Genomic DNA, 21,052 nt, shown 5'->3' on the forward strand with positions numbered 1-21,052 from the left:
AAATAATAAGGATAAGATTTTACAAACTAAAACAGAATCTGCAACATTATGGGTAATGACATTCATTTGCTCAGGTGAACAAGTTAACTATAAAATTCAATCACTGATGATTACCTAAGAGCTGACACTTCAATTTAGGTATGCTATTAATAACCCAGAATGCATGTCAAGGCATATGGGTGAAATAAATGGTCAGGACTGATTATTACTATAAAGACTGATAAAAAAAAACAGGTAAAAAATGTACCGAAGCCAAAGTTTCTTCGGTGCAATGGACTTTTCTGTACATAGTATAGAATAACAAATTCCACCACTCTTTGCAGGTAAGCCCCACCCACTGCTTACGTCACAACCATCCCTTGAAGCTGATTGGTTGACAATGGTTTTGAAGTTTGTTAATCTGTGGTTCTTTTCATCCTCATTAGTTTTGCAATGGTTGTTTTACCAAACTAAAATATGTTCACTGATTGTCAAAAGAAAAATTTGTATTATCCCCTGAAGTAAAATCATAATACATACGCATCTCCCTAACTGCAGTAAAAAAAAAAAAAGTAAGAATAGATGAATAAAGTTAGGTGTGTTCTGTAATGCTGCAATGTTGATTTTCATAAATAAGGTCCACCTGGATAAGGAGGTGACACAGGGAGTGTCTTGCATTTAAATAAGTGCACTTGAACAGGGCAATGATAATTACCATGTGATATTGTCAAGTGTATTAGCCATTCTAAACTTAAACACAAAACTTTCTCAGAGCTATGTAGATTGGTATTTCACATTGATTTTTGGGGATTTTACTACATTTTAATAGTCATAGAATCGATTTCATTGAAATCATTTACACATATGGTGGGATGACAAGCAGTGACTGCACTCTACTAAATCAGAAAAATGCCTATATTTAACTTAGGTTACAGTATGATAAGCTATACAAGTCATATTTTATTGGATATAATTTGCTGAGAATTTTTTTAAGGACATTATCGCCTTTCAACATAACGGAATAAAAAATTACGTAGACCAATAATGCGCTATGTCTTTATGTTGGTTTACTCAGCTTATGACATTTGGATTATTGGCCTATCTTATATTAAGCCATTTTATTGCGTTTCTTGAACATTTTTCATATAGTAACCTAACATTACAGAACATATATAGACATATTCATAAAATACTAGTAGTATAAATAAATATCTGCCTACTATTGTGAATTGAAATTTAATAAGTTGTTTTAATTAAAAGTAATAAAGATCTTTATGAATATAGTCTATGCTAGATTATCCTCCTAACATGAGAGAGAGAGAGAGAGAGAGAGGAGAGAGAGAAGAGAGCGAGAGAGAGAGAGAGAGAGAGAGAGAGAGAGAGAGAGAGAGAGAGAGAGAGAATTTTTAATCTATTTGTATTTTTCATAGCAAACAACCTTTTGGTCTTAACAATAGGATAGAGCCATCGCATCAGATGGAGGATCAAGGACTCTGTCATTTCTTTAGCTGCGAGTGAAGGAGTGCATGAACATCTGCCCCACAAGGTCATGTTTTTCACCCACACATTCGCGTTCGTGAGGTTGGAAGTGGAGCTAGTGGAAGGAAGGCATTCTTGGAGCGATCTTCTCACTGATGATTCATATTGTTTCGCTCCAATCACAGGGCTGGAAACTCAGTCTCTGAGAGAGTTCACATAGACAGGATGTATGTTCCACCTCTCTGGATGAATACATCTTTCAAAGGTATCCCTCAGGAGAGGTGGAACATACATCCTGCCTATGTGAACTCTCTCTGCAGACAAAAGTTTCCAGCCCTGTGATTGGCTTATCAACAGCCAATCAAGAGCCTCATAAGGGACTGGCCTAGACATCAAATGCATGGTTGATGTGAATCTACTATAGTATTGTTGGCTAGAACCCTCCTTTCTATCTTAGCTTACCCTAATTGCTAGGATTCTGGCGTAGCAGGCCTATGGGGATAAGTTCATAGGCTAACCAAGAATGACAATTAATGGGTACGCTAATTAAACCATCCCTGGCCTATTTATACTGGCCTAGGTGTTGGGGCCTAGTGCTAGCTTAGATTGAGCAAAAATATTTTCTGGGCTTGACCTGTGTCGGCCTGTGAAATGGTTCCTTTGATACTATTTCTGAAGAATAAATATTGCTATTCATCCTACAGAAAAAAGAAACAATATAATGCCAAGATAAATGGCTCGCTCACTTCTTATAGAAGTGTCGGTATAGTAAGGAGCGAGTGGAATCACTACCAGAGGTCCCTTGCCATTTAGCTTCTTCCTTCGACAAAACCCCGAACTACGGAGGAGCCGTGCTACAGCTCCCGGTCTACTACTACCGTGAGCGCCTCCGACGCCTGAGACGTCATTCCTGAAGATAGCCACGCGTTACACCAGACGTTAGAATTTTTTCGGTGCTGTGTTTCGCTCTATTTTGGATTATCTTTTATTTTCAAGATGTCTTCAGCTTCTGCTTCTAAGTTAAGTACTGTTTGGGGTTACTGATCTCATTTTATGATGATCTTCGTGTTTTATACATATTCGGAGCCTTATCGGCCGGTATGCCCCTCGACCGCTTGGCGGTACGGGTTATCTCTTTCGGTCTTCCATACCGTTAGGGATTTCCCTTTTTCTCAGTACTTTAGATATGGTTACTTATACATAGTCTCTATATCTTTATGCAGTTAGTTTTTTAGTTAGGCCTCCACGGGGCACGCTCCGACCGCACGTTTCGGACCTTAGTCTAGCTACGCCTTACATTGTTAGGAGTTTTATCAGTCACGATTTGAGAGTCATATCATCTTAATTATTCTGATGTTCTCTCTTTCCTTCTCTAGTTCCTGATTACCATTAATAATATTATAGGTACTAGGTTGGCTAACATACACCATGCTTCGGTATGGCGATTAGCTTCCCTGTTATCATTTATTTTACCGTTAAGTTAGGCTTTCATACCCCAATTGTCGATTGGTGATTAGCCTGCCCCCCGTTTTCTTGAACTAGAGGTTAAATTAGGCTAACATACCCCTTTCTTCGGATCGGCGATTAGCCTAATTTTCTGTTTGCTTAGCTTCGTGTTCCCCGTGTTAGTCTAGTTTAAGATATCGCTTTAATTTTCTTTTGATTGATTATTATAAGTAATCCTATTTATATCAGTGATATTGATGTTGTTCCGACGGTTCTTCCCCACCTCGTGTCTTTCACCTGGCTGGGAAGACCACCGGTTGATCGCGGTGAGCCACCCGGTTACGGGGTCTCCCTCCCGTCCCCCCATTCCCCCCCTCCATACATTGCCATCCACGTCGATGGGTGATGACTCGTTTCTCACAGCTAGCGTCCGAGTCTGCATGAGAGGGGGTGACTCACGGGACTGGTGGGGATCTCCCCTCCCCTACTGGTATTTTCACTCGTCACGTGCCTCGGGGCTCGGGACCTCCTCCCCCCCCCCCCTTCTTCTCCATCCTTTAACTGGCCGCTCAGGGGGAGGGACTCCCCTACCCCACGTTCTTCCCTACCCTTTCCCCCTCAGTTCAGTCCGGCAGGTGTCTATCCGCCGCTACTGAACATAGAGAGGGGGGGAGGGAACCACTGGGTTTCCTATCCACTTAGGATAGTTCACACGAGCACTTACTGATATAATGGGTTTTTATTTTCTTTTATTTTGTGTTATTTGATGTTTAGAATCTTTTGCATTACTCCGGGGGGTTTTTTATATCCGCCTCTCGTACTATCCCTTGCTTCGTTAGAAGTTTGACATTGCTCACTCAATATTAATTAACTCCAGGCCATACGGAGAACTCCGGGCCCTACGGAGTCTATTTTTAGTCATATGACAAGTGAGCTTAGGCGGAGGCAGAGACTTTCTTCCCCCCTCGTAACTTTCCTACGTAATATTCATACGTAGATCTCTATCCGTCGGTCCTACTCCGGCACCCACGGATAGTTTGCATATTATACCACCGGAGGTTGTCATTGGTACTCATGTATCCTTTGACTTACAGATGTTGTGCCAGGAGATTGGGTGCAATGCCATCCTCCAAGACCCGTGCGGCCATATAGTATGCCGTTCTCATGCAGGATGTGCAGTGAAAGTGGAGAATTTTATCGTTTGGCATCATGAAGCTTGCCAAACCTGCTACTTGCTAGTAGGAGATGCCTCACTAGTAGTAAGTTTCTTAGCACTTTCTTCATTCATTCGTCACCTGGAATACTTGTTATATTATACCTTTCACATATGAGACACATATTCATATAATCTCAACACAACAGACATTCCTCCCCTATCCTTTCCCTAACTCTAGACCCTTTTTTACAGGGTTCTGATGAAGAAAAGAAGAAAGCTTTGTCGACTCTCAAAGCTTGGGTAGGGGGTTTTGGCCGGAATTCGAAGGGCCGCCCCTACATTCTTACCCAGGATATGGCGGACCTAGTATTCCCAGGAGCCAAGAAAGGATCAGTGGTGGACCCGATAGCAGCCGCCCCTTTGCTGGCCGACCTTCAAGTCATGATCTCCATACAGGAGGGGGATTTCCCAGAGGACGTTGCAGAAGACGTTGCGGCAATGAACCTCGACGTCGAACCCATGGCTATTGACTCCATGGGTACAGGTAAGGGTGTAGTAGGGGCAGCTTCTGTGGGTTCTCAGGGCCCTTTCCTGAATTCCCTTTCTCCATCACCTTCTACTGATCCTTCTACTTCCACTTCTTTCCGGGGCTTCACTGAAGAGCAGCGGTCTGTCCGTCCTAAGGCTACTTCAGTGATCCCTAAGGCTAAGATGACCGAGGAGAAACTTAAAAAGTCTCTCCCCAAGAAATCGGTCATCCTGACAGACACTGTAACTCCGGCTCACCACCCCGGATCAGTTAGGTCAAGGGAGGCCTCTTCCTCTGCATCGAGGTCCCCCAAACATAGATCACGTAAGGATCGGGCTCAAGTCCCTTTTTTGATCCCGAATCCTTTTCGGCTAACATTCTGGAGCAGGTGGGAGTGATCGTAGGGGCCTTGGTTGACAACAAAGTCGGCTCGGTGCTCTCCCAGCTCTCCAGTTCTGTTACGTCTTCCGGCCAATCGATCCAATCGCTGGCGGAAAGGCTGGCCGCTCAGGAGAATGCCATCGCCGGGATCCAAACCTCGATCGCGGCAGGTTCCCCCTCTATCTGTGCCACCTTCTCCTCTTCCAATGCCAAATTCCAGCCAACTGCCGGAATTCAAGGCGGCCAACCCTTGGAGGATCGCTTCGTATGCCCCGTTTGTCAATGGAATGTTGACAATCGAAGGCGTGAGGACTTCGAGTTCCACCCCAGAGACCTTCAACCACCATTCATTGGCTACGTCCGACTAACGGAAGCAGCGATGATGAGAGAGGACAAGGTTCCCAAGGAAACAGTGATCCTTCCGAGGGAACAGGCACAGCAGACTCTAATGAGAAGTCTGGAAGAATGGGGGTGTGAAAACACCCGCATCACAGCCTTTAGGAGTCCTTTCACCATTTTTACTCCGGTGGAAGGGACTCCGCTACCACTGACCCTTAAGGTAGTGGAAGCAACCTTTCAGGCCGCCCTGAAAGACGAGCCCCTGCCTCAACTACGAGAGACGGAACCCACCTCTCTCTTAGTCCCAGGCTCCGAGACTTACTTCGAGAGGGCAGTTCCTCCTTTCTCAGTAGGAAAACTAAAGGCGGACTGTGCCACCTCTCTCTTTAGTGAGAGACTCCCCAGGTTGTCGGACTCTCTCATCCAGATGGAGTACGACGCCCGGACTAGGCTCGCGAGATCCCTTTCCTCCATGACTATGGCGGAGATGACGGCTCTTGTATACCAACAAGAGCCGTTATTTAAAGTTTTGGCTAAAGGTCTGCTGCACACCATGCAGTGTGACCTTTACGACTTCCTCATAGCCAGGAGAAATTGTAGGAAGCACGTTCTGGCGGAAGCTACTATCCGCCATGAACCGAATAAACTGATTGCTTCCTCAATTTGGGGAACGGACCTCTTTCCAGCACCAGTAGTAGCAGAAGTCCTTCATGAGGCTTCTAAGGTTAACCAGTGCCTCAAAGTCAAGTGGGGACTGGTAGCAAAGCGGAGGCAGGAATCTTCTGGTCCTAACCCAAGGAACAAGAAAAAACCAAGGCAGTTCTCTCCCTTCCAGCCTTCTCAACAAACGTTGGTTCAGGCAGTCCCAGCATCACAAGGGCAACCATCGTCGAAGGGTCAACAACAATACCTTGTTCTGACCCCTCAGTCCCAGCAATCTCAACCCTCTACTTCCTTTGCTGGTCTCGCCAGCCTACAATTCCAACTATGAAAGCCAGAACTTTCAGGCTTTCAATAGGTTTGTTTGCGAGAGGCAGCAGAGCAAGAGGTGCCTCTCGATTCAGAGGATCCGGCAGGGCTGCTAACAGAGGAAGAGGTTTCCGAGGAGCAAGAGGTGGCCGCCCCTCGGCAAACCAGCAGTGAGAGTCCCATGGTAGGAGGGAGGCTGTACCTCTTCCGCCAGCAGTGGGGGTTCAGCCCTTGGGCTCAAAGTATAGTAACAAAGGGACTAGGTTGGAGTTGGCTAGAGGGCCCTCCTCCAACCAACAGATTCTATCAAGCACCAACAACGGAATTGGTAGAGTATACCAAAGACCTCCTTCTTAAAGGAGTAGTCTCAAGAGTCAACAATTTAAAATTTCAAGGACGCTTGTTCAGCGTGCCAAAGAAAGACTCGGTAAACCGAAGAATCATCTTAGACTAGTCCCATCTGAACTTATTCATTCATTGCGACAAGTTCAGGATGCTGACCGTTTCGCAGGTACGGACCTTACTTCCCCGTGGGGCCGTCACAACCTCTGTAGATCTTACAGATGCCTACTATCATGTTCCCATAGCCAGACACTTCCGTCCATTCCTAGGCTTCAAACTAGGCAACAGATCCTACTCCTTCAAGGTAATGCCATTCGGGCTCAACATAGCCCCCAGGATCTTCACCAAATTGGCGGAAGCAGTAGTGCAAGAGCTAAGGAAACAGGGAATAATGTTAGTGGCTTATCTGGACGATTGGCTTATTTGGGCAAAGAACCCTAAAGAATGCAAAGAAGCAACGGTCAGAGTGATCAAATTCCTGGAACATTTAGGTTTTCAAATAAACAAAACCAAGTCCAGACTAACACCGGAATCTCGATTCCAGTGGTTAGGCCTTCAGTGGGACTTACAATCGCTCACACTATCAATTCCGTCGTTGAAAAGGAAAGAAATTGCAAGAGCTACAAAACAATTTCTCAAACGACAACAAACATCCAGGAGGTGCCAGGAGAGGATCCTGGGCTCACTCCAGTTTGCATCAGTCACAGACGTTCTGCTCAGAGCCAAACTCAAAGATATAAACAGAGTATGGCGCTCAAGAGCGAATTACAGATCACGGGACAAACTAGCCTCTATCCCAGCGATCTTACGGAAACGTCTCCGTCCCTGAACGGAAAGAACCTTTCAAAAGCAATTCCTCTACAGTTTCCCCCTCCATCATTAGTGATCCACACAGACGCCTCACTAACAGGGTGGGGAGGATACTCCCAGTACAAAAAAGTTCAAGGAACTTGGTCGTTAACATTCCGCCAGCTACATATCAATGTACTGGAGGCCATGACAGTATTCCTCACACTGAAACGGCTCCGTCCGCCCAAGAACTCACATTTCAAATTAGTTCTGGACAGTGCAGTAGTAGTACACTGCATCAACAGGGGCAGATCCAAGTCAAGCCACTTCAACCATGTCATGATAGCCATCTTTTCTCTGGCAAGCAAAAACAAATGGCACCTGTCAGCCACTCACCTGGCAGGAGTCAAGAACGTAGTAGCAGACGCTCTATCGCGCTCCGCTCCGTTGGAATCGGAGTGGACACTGGACAGGAGTTCATTCAATTGGATCAGTCTACAAGTCCCCAGACTCCAAGTAGACCTCTTCGCCACGGAGTCAAACCACAAACTCCCTTGTTACGTGCAGGCACCCAAAGCCCTTCGATCCTCTAGCATACGCTACGGATGCAATGATCCTCGATTGGAACGAATGGAAGAATATTTACCTCTTCCCTCCGGTGAACCTTCTCATGAAAGTTTTAGACAAACTCAGGACATTCAAAGGCCAAGTAGCTTTAATAGCTCCCAACTGGCCCAAGAGCAATTGGTTCCCTCTACTCCTAGAGTTGAGACTCCGACCACTACGGATTCCCAACCCCAAACTAACCCAGTTAGTGCAAACTCAGACTGTGTCCGCTTCTCAAGAATTCAGAAAACCCTAACTTTATGGATTTTCTGAAATTTGCAGCCATGAGAATGCAGAAATTGATCCCCAGAATATCTCAATCTTGGAATCAGATAAAGAGAATCTACTCTCCGGCAATATGATTCATCTGTCAAGAAACTAGCAGAGTTCCTTAAGTTGTCAAATTCTCAAGTCATGACAACGAACCTAGCCATAACTTTCTTCAGATCATTGTTTGAAAAAGGCTTAGCAGCAAGCACTACACTACGACCAAATCAGCTCTTAAAAAGATCTTCCAATTTGGTTTTAGCATAGACCTTACGGATTCATACTTTACGTCCATACCAAAAGCTTGTGCTAGATTAAGACCATCAACGAGACCTAATTCAGTCTCTTGGTTCTTAAATGATGTCCTCAAACTGGCCTCGGACATTAACAATGACTCTTGCAATTATATATCCCTCCTGAGGAAAACCCTATTCTTATTAAGTTTAGCCTCCAGAGCTAGAATATCAGAACTGTCAGCTTTATCAAGGGAACCAGGCCACATTGAGTTCCTCCCTTCAGGGGAAGTCCTCTTATCCCCAGATCGCCATTTTCTAGCCAAAAATGAAGACCCACAGGACAGATGGTCCTCGTGGAAAATCCTACCACTACCTCAAGACATTTCCCTTTGTCCTGTCAACTCATTAAGAGCCTACCTAAGCAGAACAACTCTGAAATCTTCAGGCCCATTGTTCATTAGGAAGGGGAAGGTGGTACATTATCCCTAAAAGGGATCAGGCAACAAATTTTATACTTCATTAAACAGGCCAATCCAGAGTCCTTTCCTCGGGCCCACGATGTTAGGGCGGTGGCCACATCTATTAATTATTTCCAACACATGAATTTTGACGATCTTAAGAAGTATACAGGCTGGAAATCTCCGACAGTTTTCAAACGGCACTACCTAAACCCTTGGAAGCCCTCAAATTTCCAGCAGTGGCAGCTGGAAACACAGTTTCTCCTGATTCTTAATTTTTACTATAACTTCTTGTAGCCTTCCCTTCTACCTGCCCCATTGCACCCTTACTTAGTTTAGTCGCCTCCATGTATTGGGTTACCTTGAGTTTGCTTTTGTTCATCATTCTAATTGGATTCAGTTCCATTCTTTTGTATATATCAACTTATATCCTGTCTTTGCCTAACCTGTATTGTTATTGTTAGGCTAACTAATTTTAAGTTATAACCCATGTTTTAGGGCTTATACTTCCCTTAGGGTAAGACTGTAATTTTAGTTGATTATTATACTATTAACCTTACAAGTGTTTAACTTTACCTTCTTAATTTATCTGTACTGTTCCTCGAGCTTGGTGTTTAGCATTCTCTGGTACTATTTCACAGGCCGACACAGGTCAAGCCCAGAAAAGGGATTTTGACGAAGGAAAAATCTATTTCTGGGCAACGACCTGTGTCGCCCTGTGAAACCCCACCCTGTAGTTAGATTATCCTCACCCAGCTTACCCCAAGCTTGGAGGCTATCTTCAGGAATGACGTCTCAGGCGTCGGAGGCGCTCACGGTAGTAGTAGACCGGGAGCTGTAGCACGGCTCCTCCGTAGTTCGGGGTTTTGTCGAAGGAAGAAGCTAAATGGCAAGGGACCTCTGGCAGTGATTCCACTCGCTCCTTACTATACCGACACTTCTATAAGAAGTGAGCGAGCCATTTATCTTGGCATTATATTGTTTCTTTTTTCTCTAGGATGAATAGCAATATTTATTCTTCAGAAATAGTATCAAAGGAACCATTTCACAGGGCGACACAGGTCGTTGTTGCCAGAATAGATTTTTTCCTTCGTCAAAATCCCTTTCTCCATATTTCTGCTAGCCTAAGTGTTGGAGTTCTCAGCCTTCTTGATTATGCAAGATTTCCCATGCTTTAAAACCTTGGCTTTGGGTTAGGTTAGGTTAGCTTAACCTTTGTCATACAAATGACCAGATCAGTACTGTAACTCATTGTCTGGTGGCCTTACCTTTGTATTGGGTAGGATCCCTCCTTGCTCTGTCTATGTTGCTCTGGAACACAGCCATGATGGTTCCTTAGCCTAAAAGGGGGCCCGGGACCTATCACTATAGGCCGACTCCTCTGGTGAGTAGCACACTGATTGTAGGTCATCATAAGATATAATCTTATGAGAAATCTCTACTGTAGAAGATGCATGTTTCTTGGGCAGCTCAAGGACTTCTTCCAGTTCTACAGTGCAATTACTTTGTCATGCATAAGTTTACAATAGGAGATTTGGAAAATACCTGTGCTGAGTTTTTTGTTTTAGGACATCCCCATAGCGCCCTATTATCTTTTCGGCCTTTAAAAGACTTTGTTAAGCCTAGTCTTGGTCACAGATGCTAGAAGGCTTCTATTCACTGTCCCAGAATTGTTCATTGGATATGAAAAGTCCTTTCTACCACCAGCTCCTTTCTTTTGACAATCGAGATGCAACAGTGTGCAGTCAACACCTTTGTGGAGCTCATAGTAAGCTACTTCCAAGCAGGATTGTGTTGACTGATATTCCAGACAGTGGAGTAAAGACCTGTGTAGAGTGGTCTTTGAAGCAGGAAGTAGTGGTTTACAGTTTTTTTTTTCTTTGGCAGGATCAAGGTTATACCTCTTTTCCTCTCACTGCAACAAGAAACTGAGAGTCGAGGATTCTCTTCCTCAGACAGAGGATGCTCTTTACTGACTCATGTATCCTTTTGTCCAACATGGTAATCTACAAGAATGCCCCCAAAAGCAAATGAATCATGGGCTACTCGCAGACTGGTTTGGATCATCTCGTACTAACTTTTTCAGCTATCATTTATTTATTTTTTTTTTTGTAAATATCTAATGATACCTTCTTACCATAGCCTTCATTTTCATAGAAATGCTACTGCAGCTTTATATTTACTTATCACAGTAATATAATTTGTTATCCCTTTTGTAAACATACTTTCAAAGTAACTCACTGCGAACAGTTCGGTAGTTGCATGTAAGGCTGAGACAGCCCAATGAACGGTCTATGCATGTCATTGGCTACATGCCCACAAATTTTTTATTCTCTGTGGTATAAGTAGCTTTATATTTACTACAGCCATTGACACAAATACACACAAATTTTACTTTAATTCTCTGTGGTATAAGTGGCTTTACATTTACTGCAGCCATTGACACAAATACACATGTATGTGTATATGCACATGCTTATATACATGTACATTTCACCATATGCAGATATACATATACTAAGTATATCATTGGGTCTGAGCTACTATATTAATTAAAAGCTACTTCATTTCCTACAAATGTGGGTGGAAAACTATTTGTTATAAGAAATTGACATGTATGCCCACACCCTGTCATTGCCTCAAAATATAGGAATTTGATGTGTAGGCCTATGTCCTGTCATTGCCTCAAAATATAAGTAATTGGTGTGTGGGCCTATGCCCTGCACTGTCTCAAAATATAATAATTTTACATGTCAGCCTAATCTCACAATGATATTAACATTTGACATGCAGGATTATGATGAATTAATACCCTAATATCAGAACTGGCTGGATAAGTCTATGCTTAATTTCAATTAATGTGGTCTACATGGAATCACCAATGTAGAAAGATGGTTGCGTAGTATCTAGGCTGTACATGATCAAAGATCTTTGTAATGTTATTCACTTAATATATGCATCTTTTATTGGAGATATGAGTTGCATACTTTACAATCCGAGAATTCAAATCTGTGGTCATTATTATGCATGGAACTCAACATGACCAACCAGAGTCAAATCTATTTTGGCAATCATTTGGACTGTTAACCAGCCAGTTGTCATTCCCCTTTCAAGAGCTAGCTAATCACTGGTGTGCAGTGGGCGGGGCTTAGCTGCAAAGGGGCCATGAATTTTGCTATACAGGCAGTCCCCAGTTATCAGTGAACTTGGTTAATGGCGATCCGGTTTTATGGGGCTTGTCTATCGCCATGAAATCTGCGATTTATGGTGCCATAAAAGGCTGAGTTTAGGTTACTGGTGCCATAAGGCACTGATAATAGAGTTATGGTGGTGCCATTAACGGGTTATCAGCGTCATCAACCAAAATGCAGCAATATGTCATCAACGGGTTATCAGCGCTATTAACCGAAACTCTGCGCCATAATGCGGTTTTCACTTATCAGCACCCCGCCGAGAACGGAACCGTAACACCCACCCCCGCCCCTTAACCGGGAACTGCCTGTAATCAAGGCCACTGAAAATAGGTATATCCTTCAGTGGTCTTGGTATATTGCTCTAAGAGCCTCGACCCAAGAAAATTATACCACAGCCTGGTGACAGCCTGGTGACAGCCTGGCATATATCATTGCCAGACACACGATTATAGCTAAATTTAACCTTAAATAAAATAAAAACTACTGAAGCTAGAGGGCTGCAATTTATGCTTGATGATTGGAAGGTGGATGACCAACTTACCAATTTGCAAATCTCTGGCCTCAGTAGTTTTTTAGATCTGAAGGCAGACAGAGAGAGTGCAAACAGAAAAAAAAATGAGGATGTGTGAACAAAGCCAACACAATTGTTTTCTCTTTAGAAAACTAAATCTTGAACTACCTATGTATTACACATTTACAAATACTACATAAAAAATAGATAATAAAAGAAACAACATACACTTACCAACAACAAAATCTGACTCTAGGTGTATTGCCCGTACAGGACCACTGGGTTCCTTCACAACAGCTTTACGACCACCATCAATAATCATGCGAGCTTCCTTGCGATTTCGTTCAACCAGAACTGAGTGCCATTCATTATCATTGAGTAAATAAGCAGTTTCCACACTAACACTCATAGGACCTGCTCCAGCTTGATACTGGAATTGAAGTTGCATACCACCTGGGAAAAAATCAAACTTTAAAGGAATGAACAATACCAAAAATTATCTAAACAAAATCTAAATCTATCCCCTAACTTAAAATGTTACTCTACACTGTTTATAACTCTAATGAAATTTACCATATATTAAACTATTTTTCCTAATGGTAAAAGTAGTACCGTATACTATACTTGCATGTCTTGCGACTTTTGAAAACCTAATTTTGGAGCTAATTTTAATGTCGCATTATACATGAGATATAAAATTAGCATGTAATACTCACATACTATTCTCGTTTGATAAAATACAAACATAATGAATATGCATCTTTTCATTATGTACTTTCATATTACAGTACTATTGTTGTAATATAAAATACAAAAATAGCAATCAATGCTTTGGTTTGGAAATCAGCTGAAGATGATTGCGAGGTAAGTTTTTTTTTGTTGTATTGAAGTCAAATCAGAGCTTTTTTCTTGCTTCTAGTTAGCACAAATGAATCTCAAGATAGTACTTTATTGATATGGGACAAGGTTATTTTATGTTATACGAAGTGTTTTAGTCAAAATATCACTTGAATTCGTATCGTTGTGAATGAAATTTAGTTACTTTTTTGTTAATAGATGGCACTGAGGGCATGTTTATTGCGTAAAAAATTAAGAGATTGCATACAACATTTTCACTTGATTTCATCGGAATACTACAACCTTTACATATTTATCTTTTATCGGAGTGAACACAGTAAAATGTGTTCTTTCATGCCCAATAGTTTTGAGGCGTTAACCTTATGCAAGACCGACTGGACGTGCCCCGACAAGGGAAGCTAAAGAGATGATTTGGGATCCTGCGTAGCTCCCACCAAGGCTTTCGAGCAAGGAGTGTAAGATGACCGAGCCCGAGTCCTACTTTCCAAATTGTTGAACCCACGAATGAAATCAACAACTTCCGAAAAAGGAATACAAAAACTCTTGCGTGTCTCCCTCCTCCTGCTCCGGCAACAGAGACCAACGATGAGAAGGATGTGTAGGCTCCTCTTAGGCACCTTCCCCATTAAAATTAATAGAAAGATCAGCAGCCAAACTGCCTGAAACACCAACTAACCTGTCTGGGCTGGGTCCACTATAACACTAGGAACATCACTACGTACTCCTCCAACAGATGACTCATTAACATGTCCGTGAATGGTCACAGGCGTGGCAGACTTACGAACATGAGTTGGAGAGGAATCCCGAACACTCGAGATCGAAGGAGAATCCTCCAGAATCGAACTCTTGGAAGCACCAGTGAGAGGGGCAGGCAAACACTCCTGCTGCACCAACTCCGCGCTCACTACCTTCAACCTCTTGACAGGCGCCTTGAGATCCTTACGGCGATGAATAGGCCTTGGAGAAGGAGCACTTGCATCATGTGCACAGACAGGGGAGGTTGCAACATGCTCGCAATGTGCATGGACGGGGGAGGTTGCAACACGCTCACGATGTGCACGGACAGGGGAGGTTGCAACATGACCGCGATTCAATGCAGAGGACAAAGCAGCCGCTGCAGATTGCACAAGTGAAGATTCACAAACACTCTCCAAAACACCAACACTCTCAAGAACATGTCTGCGTTGTTCCTCCCTCGTAGGTGAAGAAAGAGCAAAGTCCTTAGGCTTCCAACGCTTGATACGCCAACATGGCGTAGAGGGGGAAGAGGGAGAGGAAGACAGCAATGGTTTCTTATGCGATCTCTTTGCAGAAGGCGGGGACGAAGCAACGCGTTTCCTTCCAATCCTCCCAACCGACAAGGCAGCCAACTTATCATCCAAAACAGAGTCCAACCTCTTAAGCACTGCCTGGCATATAACTTCAGGCTGATCTGCAAGAGAAAGCTCCGATGACATGGAAGGGAGATGTAGCGAGCTAGGTGGCAAAGATGACATCACGACAGAGAGGCATTGCAGAGGAGATGACTGGGAGTGACGTCATCGATAGGAGTGACGTCACAAGTGATGATGACATCACGGCTTCCCCTCGGTGTGAAACGGAATCAGACGCCACTGGCAGAGGAATACACAACGACGGATCGCGTGACGTCATCAATGGGCTGACGCACAGCTTCCCTACAACTCGAAGAAGCAGCAACAGTCACTGGCAGAGCAATACAAGATGGCTGACCTCAGCTACCCACGAAGACGAGGCTGGGAGGAGGGGGGGATGGTCTGGCCAGCCTCAGGAGGGGGGTAGTGAGCCTCCATATAGTGCGCTAGCAACCCCTCCAAGGACGGGGTACCCCCAAGACCGAATTGCCGCCATCTTGGACACCTCCCACTCTGGAATAAATGACAATGATGAAAAAGCCTCCCCCTTCCTGGGAATCAAATTAACTCCCGAAGAAGAAGGGGCGACATTACATAAATCAGCCTGGTGGCCTTCCGATACTTCCAGTGACAAATCAATGGAAGAAAAGGAAGGAGACACAGGAACAACACTACTATGGGGGTTGAATACTGCAGGAGACGAAGCATCGGGAAAAGGTGAAAAACCTTCCCAAGAAGGAAGAGTCAAAACCTTCCGATGCTCTCTCTTGCTATAAAATGACATCCACTGCTCTTTAGGCCATGCCCGGCATTCTGTGCAAGGATTCGTTATAGTACAAAAATTAGAATGGCACCTGCTACATGTGATGTGGGGATCGGTCACTGCTGAAGCCAAAAAATTAGAACATGGAAAACCTGGAATTCACGGGCACACACATTGACGAGGCCGAGAAGGGGCAGAAGAAGCCATAATATCAGCAAACACACACACACTAAACACAAGCGAAACGGGCAGTGAACCGGGTAAAGGCCAAGAGAGGTTAACCACTACACTCGCCCAGGTGGTTAAGAAACGACCAACGCGTTAGCTTAGGTGTATGGTCTTTGACCATTCTTCACCAGATCTACACATGCGTTGCCAGATATCACAAGATTCCTTGCTTTCGTCTGTTTCTTAACCGGATCCAGCTAGGTGCTAGAAATTATCCTATTGTTAAGACCGAAGGTTTGTTTGCATATGAACAATGAGTGTAGAGAGTCAGTGAGGAAGTTGTTGGCGACTGTGCCTGAGAGTGTGTATGAGTTTATATATCTGAAACGTAAGGAGAAATGCGATGGACGAATGAAAGGTTAACGTGGAATGACATTTTAGAAATAGTAAAGGATTATGAGCTAGATAGGTGTATGAAAGTGAGTAGAAGTGTTAGTGTTAGGACTGAAGTAGCTGACGGTATACCAGAGTTTAAGAGCTGTAGGGAGGCAGTTTTAGAAGGGCAGAGGTGAATGGCAGAGTGAGTGGTTGATAGGAGCATTAGAGTAAGTAACGTAAGTATAGTTAATCATAAGAGAGATTGGAGTGCAAGCGTTGGAAGAGGATCAGTTAGTCGTGAACGAGAACAGCAGTGTTACAGACGTGGAAAGCAAGAATATAAGAAGAATGAGTGTCGGTGGGCGTTGGAAGTGTATATCGGGTGTGGACAGACGGGTCATATGGTGAGTGAATGCAAGAAAGATAAGGATATTAAGTGTTACAGGTATGGGCAGGTAGGGCATATAGTGAGTGGATGTCGGGGTACCCATGTGACCGAGGTTTGTGGTAATTGTGGAAAGAATGGGCATAATGCTAGGATGTGTAAGGAACCGCATGCAAAATGTGTTGAATGTGGAATGGAAGGTCGTGGCGAGTGTGTGTAAGCGAAAGAGGATGAGTCAGGCTGGGAATTCGGGAAACTAGGTGTTGCGGGGATTCAGTTGGGTGGATCCTCTAGTGTGCGACCGTATGTTCGGGACTGAATGGCTGAAGGTGAATAAGTATGAGCTGAGTGTCAGTGAACAAATGGGTGTGGGAGATCGACAGTTAGTGTTGGTTGAGTATGGAAGAAGGTGGAAGAGGGTAGAAAAAGGAAGTGGAAGGAAGAAGCATAAATGGCATGATCAGGCTCAGGGTGTTAGTGGATGGGTGCAAACAGTTGGTAAAGCATGTAATACGGATGACTTTGAGGGATTGAATGATAGTTATAGCATATTTGGGTTTGAGTTAACAGGGATAAGTGAGACCTCAGTAGGAAGGAAACCGAATAGTAAGGAGGTAGTTGATAGGATGGATAAATCTTTGCAAGAGTTTAACAGAAGAATGGAGAAACTGAGAGGTTTGGTAGCAGAAATAGGGGAGATATTGGGACCAGAGCTAGATGTCAATGAAGTAGTGAATGAGATTTAGGAGGATAGTAGTGAGGGAGACAATGGGAATTTGAATGAAAGTGGTTTGGAAGAAGTGAATGGCAATGTTATTCAGAGAATGTATGAGTCCTCAAACAAGATCCAGGGGCTCTGCATCCGAGCATCCTTGGGTGTTGCGAAAGGCGATTTAGTGTGGATGTTGCAATTGTAAGGAGACATTGTCAAATGTAATGGGGAGGTAATATGGAGGAGTAATGATGGTAGTTTACATTTGACAACGTCTCCGAGGGTTGCATGAAAAAAGAGAGAGAGAGAGAGAGAGAGAGAGAGAGAGAGAGAGAGAGAGAGAGAGAGAGAGAGAGAGAGAGAGAGAGAGAGAGAGAGAGAGAGAGAGAGCAAAATTGGTGGAGGAATAAATGGAAGTGGTTTGAGGGCGGTCGTAAGCGTGTCTGTTGTGGCAATTGCCGTGTATATCAGTGGCGAGCGTCTGTTACAAGTAGGGAGAAGCAAGGGAGTAGGTGATCATAGGAGGTGTTGGAGAGTTATTTGTTAGCAGCAGTCTTAAATATTATTGATGGCCAGTTATTTTGTGGGTTTTGAGGTTGTTTGAATTATTGTTGTAAGTTGCTGTTGTGCCTGTGTTGTTGAGTTTGTTGTGCTTGTTAGTTCTGTTGTGTTGTAGATGAGTTGTTGGAAATGTGAGTTGTTGTGGTTCCTTGGTGTTGTAGGCAGTGTGTTGACTTGTCGTGTCATTGTTTTTTGGAGTTGATAATGATTATTTGTGCAGTGGTCTTTTGTTGTATAGTTATTGAATTGTTGTGTGGTTATTGTCCTTGTTTGGTTATTTGTGTATTATGTTACATCAGCTAGCCTAGCCTAGCTATATTCAGCAGACAGCGCAGCTCCTAACCCTGAGTGTTTGGTAAGTACAAGTGTGGTTTTGAGTTTTTTTTTTGGTTTTGGCTTGTAATCTCACCACAATGTGAAAGGCTGTTACAAAGACTTCAAATGGACATGCGTACTGCCACTGTATCACATTTATGTACAAAAATAAAAAAAATACCCAGTAATACATTTTTCTTACATATTTTAAACATAAATGCATGAAACTTATAACAAAAAGCTGAAGTCTCATTAACAAAATGAGTTATTAGCTCCCAAATTAATAAAATATAACCATGTGAAGTCTTTGTAGATGCATTTTTCTTAACAGTGGCAGACAAGAATGAACATGAAAAAACATCCTCTGATAACGATAACGCGGAGGGCAGTTACAAAAGCTGCCTTTGTATCATATTCATGTACAAAAATAAAAATACCCAATACGTAATATATTTTCATACACAATTTAAACATAAAAGCATGAACATTTATAAAATAGACAATAGTCGCTAAATTTGCACTTCTTAAACTTGATATTTTCGGAAGAGTGGCAGGCAGCGGCGGACTAGAACAAACATGAAAGAGCATCCTCTTTTGATCTTACAGACCTTACCTTACAGGCCTTACATCTTGTTCGGGTTGCCCCAGGTCCCTCAGTGTGAGGCACCTCTAATGTCTACCAGAGAGTTGCTAGTACATCTTCCGGTATATTTTGCATCTTCCAATCTTGGATGGTCTAGGATGCAGTTTAGATATTTGTCGAGCTTATTCTTAAACACATCTACGCTCACTCCTGTTATATTCATCAGATGAGCTGGCAACGCATTGAATAGACGCTGCATTATCGATGCTGGTGCGTAGTGGATTAATGTCCTGTGTGCTTTCCTTATTTTTCCTGGTATAGTTTTGGGCACTATTAATCTACCTCTGCTTGCTCTTTCTGATATTTTTAGCTCCATGATGTTTTCAGCTATTCCTTCTATCTGTTTCCATGCCTGAATTATTATGTAACGTTCTCTTTTCCTTTCTAGACTATATAATTTTAAGGATTGTAGTCTTTCCGAGTAGTCAAGGTCCTTAACTTCTTCTATTCTAGCTGTAAAGAACCTTTGTACTCTCTCTATTTGTGCAATATCCTTTTGATAGTGTGGGTACCATATCATATTGCAATATTCAAGTGGACTACGAACATATGTTTTATAAAGCATAATCATGTGTTCAGCTTTTCTTGTTTTGAAGTGCCATAACAACATTCCCATTTCTGGGCTCAGCCCATGTCGCTTTGTGAAATATCCTTTTAGTTCATATTTCTAAGGTAAATATTACTAACATTACCAGAGAAAAAACCAAAATGGGATGTCAGAGCATTCTGACTCGCTCACCATAAATAAAAAGAGGGTGTCGGTATGGTTTCTGGGGCGAGTGAAACCACTACCACGGGCCTCTTGTCATTTAGATCTCTCCTTCACAAAATCCCCCTGCTAGAGAGAGCTGATACATAGCCCGCGCCAGCAACTACTACTACCAGCTGATACATAGCCCGCGCCAGCAACTACTACTACCAGCTGATACATAGCCCGCGCCAGCAACTACTACTACCAGCGCTCCCACGCCAACACCAGCGCCTCTAGCGGCCATCCTTTCTGTTAGCAGAATCTAGCACGCATGGAGCTCCAAGCTATTGCTGCAACTAAGTTAAGTACTGCCTAAGTGTTTCACGTAATTTTAGCCAGTTAAGGCCCGTTTTACCACTTTAATTTAGGTTATATGACGGTGCCCTCCGCGACATGGCAACAGGCTCGCCTACCCGGCTCGCCTCGTGTAATTCTTATTCAGCTCCTTCGGTCTCCCATACCGTAGTAGCTGTTTCTGTGCAGTATTTATGTTATGTTTTCGTGCCGTGCAAGATTTTGCTATTAATTTTATTTGATTTTATGGGAATCCAGCTTGATTGAGCTCATGCCTTGTTACCTTAGCTCAGTGTTCATGCATGCATGTGCCTTTGTCTAGGTCTGTTAGGCATTTAGGACGTCTTTTCTTTTTAGTCCTACCACCCTGGCAGTTGCCCTCCGTTCTTATGTACCGGCAGAGACCAGCTCCCGAGTGGTTAGGCGCCCTCCCTCCCGGGTCGGTTAGCCTAGCCTCTCTAGGACATTTCTTTCTCTTTTACTTTTGATTCCCTTCCTTTCTACAGGCGGCCCGCGGTTAACGGCGCAATCACTCAACGGCGAATCGGTTTTACGGCGGTCGTCAAAAATATTCATTAAAAAATAAGGCATTTTAAAGGTATCTTTACGGCACAAATTTCAGTTAACAGCGCCGCTAGCGCCGTTGTCTAACGAGTTCATACATATGTAGAAATGCCGTTCAGACCATAAAGGTTATGCAAATTATATTAACAAATTTTATGGAGAGTTATTACGTAGGTATTAGGGTAAAATATATGCCTCTGACGCTGTTCTATGCCGAAAATATCGAGTTACATAAGTGCAAATTTAGCTATGGATGTGTCGATTCATAATTGTTCATGCTTTTGTTTAAAATGTGTGTGAAAATGTATTACGTGAAAGGCATTTTTATTTCTGTACAGAAATATGATACAAAGGCAGCTTTTGAAACTGCCCTTCACGATAGCAAATACGATGTTTTTTCATGTTCTTTCTTGTAAGCCGCCGCCTGCCGCTCTTCCGAAAATATAGATTAAAAAAAGTGCAAATTAGCGATCGATGTGTCAATTTTATAAATGTTTATGCTTTTATGTTTAAAATGTGTATGAAAATGTATTACGAATAGGGTATTTTTATTTCTGTGCAGAAATATGATAAAAAGGCAGCTTTTGAAACTCCCCTTCAAGTTAT

General features: G+C 43.2%; 1 protein-coding gene across 3 annotated transcripts in view; it reads right to left on the reverse strand.

The window, feature by feature from the left end:
• LOC135218416 (neurexin-4-like) overlaps positions 1–21,052 on the reverse strand; it is a 516,193-nt gene that overhangs the window by 221,368 nt on the left and 273,773 nt on the right. For all 3 annotated transcript variants that reach the window (XM_064254722.1, XM_064254720.1, XM_064254721.1), the window contains one exon: positions 12,916–13,134. In XM_064254722.1, the coding sequence (XP_064110792.1) occupies positions 12,916–13,134 (219 nt within the window). The remainder of the gene's footprint in view (positions 1–12,915; positions 13,135–21,052) is intronic.

Source organism: Macrobrachium nipponense, chromosome 9, assembly GCF_015104395.2.
Source record: "Macrobrachium nipponense isolate FS-2020 chromosome 9, ASM1510439v2, whole genome shotgun sequence".
Lineage (NCBI taxonomy): Eukaryota > Metazoa > Arthropoda > Malacostraca > Decapoda > Palaemonidae > Macrobrachium > Macrobrachium nipponense.